The 3,041-nt window shown below is 38.2% G+C and overlaps 1 protein-coding gene across 1 annotated transcript; it reads left to right on the forward strand.

The window, feature by feature from the left end:
• The first annotated feature begins 1,319 nt into the window (after positions 1–1,319).
• On the forward strand, positions 1,320–2,367 carry LOC120931427 (olfactory receptor 5AR1-like). The gene has a single exon (XM_040342854.1). The coding sequence runs from the start codon at positions 1,327–1,329 to the stop codon at positions 2,269–2,271; it is 945 nt and encodes a 314-aa protein (XP_040198788.1). The 5' UTR covers positions 1,320–1,326; the 3' UTR covers positions 2,272–2,367.
• The last annotated feature ends 674 nt before the right edge of the window (positions 2,368–3,041 follow it).

The raw sequence follows: 3,041 nt of genomic DNA on the forward strand, positions 1-3,041 counted from the left end.
CTTTCAATATATTTATAAATGATATTGGGTCTGAGATCAATAGTAACATTTCTGTCTTTGCAGATGACACCAAGCTATGCAGGGGAATAACGTCCTTACAGGATGTCTCCAATTTACAAGCCGACCTCAATGCTCTGTCTAATTGGGCGACTATGTGGCAGATGAGGTTTAATGTTGATAAATGTAAAGTTATGCACTTGGGGGCTAAGAATATGCATGCATCATACATACTAGGGGGAGTACAACTGGGGGGATCTGTAGTGGAGAAGGATCTTGGGGTTTTGGTAGATCATAAGCTCAATAATGGCATGCAATGCCAAGCTGCGGTTTCCAAAGCGAGCAAAGTCCTTTCTTGTATTAAGAGAGGTATGGACTCCAGAGAGAGAGATATCATTTTGCCCCTGTACAAATCATTAGTAAGACCTCATCTGGAATATGCAGTTCAGTTTTGGGCACCAGTTCTCAAAAAGGATATCGGGGAACTGGAGAAAGTGCAGAGAAGAGCAACCAAACTGATAAGAGGAATGGAGGAGCTCAGCTATGAGAAAAGATTAGAAGAACTAAATGTATTCACTCTCGAGAAGAGGAGAATTAGGGGGGATATGATCAACATGTACAAATATATAAGAGGTCCATACAGTGTACTTGGTGCTGAGTTATTCACTTTACAGTCAACACTGAGGACAAGGGGGCACTCTTTACATCTAGAGGAAAAGAGATTTCATCTCCAAATACAGAAAGGTTTCTTCACAGTAAGAGCTGTGAAAATGTGGAACAGACTCCCTCCTGACGTGGTTCTAGCCAGCTCAGTAGATTGCTTTAAGAAAGGCCTGGATTCTTTCCTAAATGTACATAATATAACTGAGTACTAAGATTTGTAGGTAAAGTTGATCCAGGGTAAATCCGATTGTCTCTCGGGGGATCAGGAAGGAATTTTTTCCCCTGCTGTAGCAAATTGGATCATGCTCTGTTGGGGTTTTTTGCCTTCCTCTGGATCAACTGTGGGTATGGAGTTGGGTGTATGGGATTGTATTATGTTTTTTATTTTTGTTTATTTTTTTTGTGGTTTAACTGGATGGACTAACTATGTAACTATGTAACACGAAAATTTTAATCAGTAACAGCCCTAATATATATATATATATATATATATATATATATATATATATATATATATATATATATATATATATATAAATATATATATATATATATGTATTTTCAGTTTTTTTGAGCGCTGCACAAAAACTTTACTTTTCACAAACCTTGGTTATTTATATTCAGGGAAATATATTTTTCTTCTTGCAGATGCTATACACGAGCAATATGGGAAGAGGTGGAGATAATCAAACATCAATCACAGAATTCCTTTTGTTAGGACTGACTGATCGTCCCAAGTTGAATTTTCTTTTCTTCAGTATCATTTTATTAATGTATTTTGTGACTATAATAGGGAATTTGGGTATGATTATTTTAATATCCTGCTCCTCCAAACTTCATAGTCCTATGTATTTCTTCCTTGGTAATTTGTCATTTTCAGACTTGTGTTATTCTTCTGTTATCACTCCAAAGCTGATGGCCAACTTGTATTCAGGCCAAAAGGTTATATCTTTTAAAGGATGTGCCACACAGCTTTTCTTTTTCGCACTGTTTGTGGGTTCAGAGTGTTTTATTGTGACTATTATGTCCTATGACCGTTATGTGGCAATTTGTAATCCTTTATTATATGCAGTTATCATGAGCAAGCCACTCAGGGTTAAGTTGGTTGGGGCTGCTTACTCTGGCGGAATACTAACCTCAATAATACATACTTGTGGTACTTTCAGTATGACTTACTGTGACTCAAACAAAGTCAACCATTTCTTTTGTGACATCCCACCACTTCTAAAACTCTCCTGCACTGACACCTTTATCAGTGAGCTTTTTATGTACCTTTTGTCTAGTATCTTAGGAGGCTTGTCTGCAACAGTAATCATGTTTTCCTATACAAAAATAATATCTGCAATCCTAAAGATGAAATCTCCAGAAGGAAGACAAAAAACTTTTTCCACTTGTTCCTCTCACTTATTAGTAGTAGCTTTATTTTTTGGCACAGCCATCTTTGAGTATGCAAGGCCAATTTCTAGGTACTCAGTCCAGAAGGACAAAATCATTTCTTTTGTCTATACAGTTGTCATTCCAATGTTAAATCCAATAATTTATAGTCTTAGAAATGCTCATGTGAAAGATGCCTTTACTGGTGCGTTAAATAAAATGTCCTCTTGCAAATAGCAATATTTATTGCAAATAGGTTTCTACTTACTCCAGTAGGCGCTTGGTTGTAGACTAAAAGCCGTTTACACCTGTGTGACTTAAGAGTTAGTAAGTCCCATGAGTCTACTAGTCTACTTTGGCCAGCTTCCAATGGGGCCCTTCTTTAGGTGGTGAACTGTCCCTTTAAGGCTGCTGGTGGTGTCCATTCATAAATAAAGCATAGTAAACTGGTTTACTATGCTACAGTTTGTGAATGAACGGAAGCTCTGTACAATGCCATTCCTGTCCATTCATTCTGTGCAACTGAAGCTGCAGAGATAGAGATAGAAGACTGTGTCGCCAATCTCCTTTCTCGAAGGTGAAACATCAGAGGTCTATTTAGACCCCTGATATTTCACCAAAGCTTCCCAATGGGGCTCCTAAAAAAATAGCAAAAATAATAAAAAACATAAAATAACAAAAATAAAAAGCTACTGACACAAGTGGTAGAACTACCAGGTTTTCAAAGGTCACACTTGCGACTGGGCTCAGAGGAAAGGGGCCTGGCTGGGGGGCCCTTCATGGTTTCTTGCATCAGGCCATGAAGGTTCTAGTTATGCCTCTGCTTCTATATGAAAAACAAAAACCTAAAAGCCTTTTTTACTTACCTGAGTCAGTGGTCATGTGAAATTTCAGGTCCGTGATCTCATCTTCCTATAGTAGAGTAGGAAGGTCCTTCTTTGGGTGCTTACAACTCTGCCTAGGTCATGTGAACAGTTTCCTTTGGCTGTCCAGCGGCATGGCCCTAC

This window comes from Rana temporaria, chromosome 3 (genome assembly GCF_905171775.1).
Source record: "Rana temporaria chromosome 3, aRanTem1.1, whole genome shotgun sequence".
NCBI classification, from domain to species: Eukaryota; Metazoa; Chordata; class Amphibia; order Anura; family Ranidae; genus Rana; species Rana temporaria.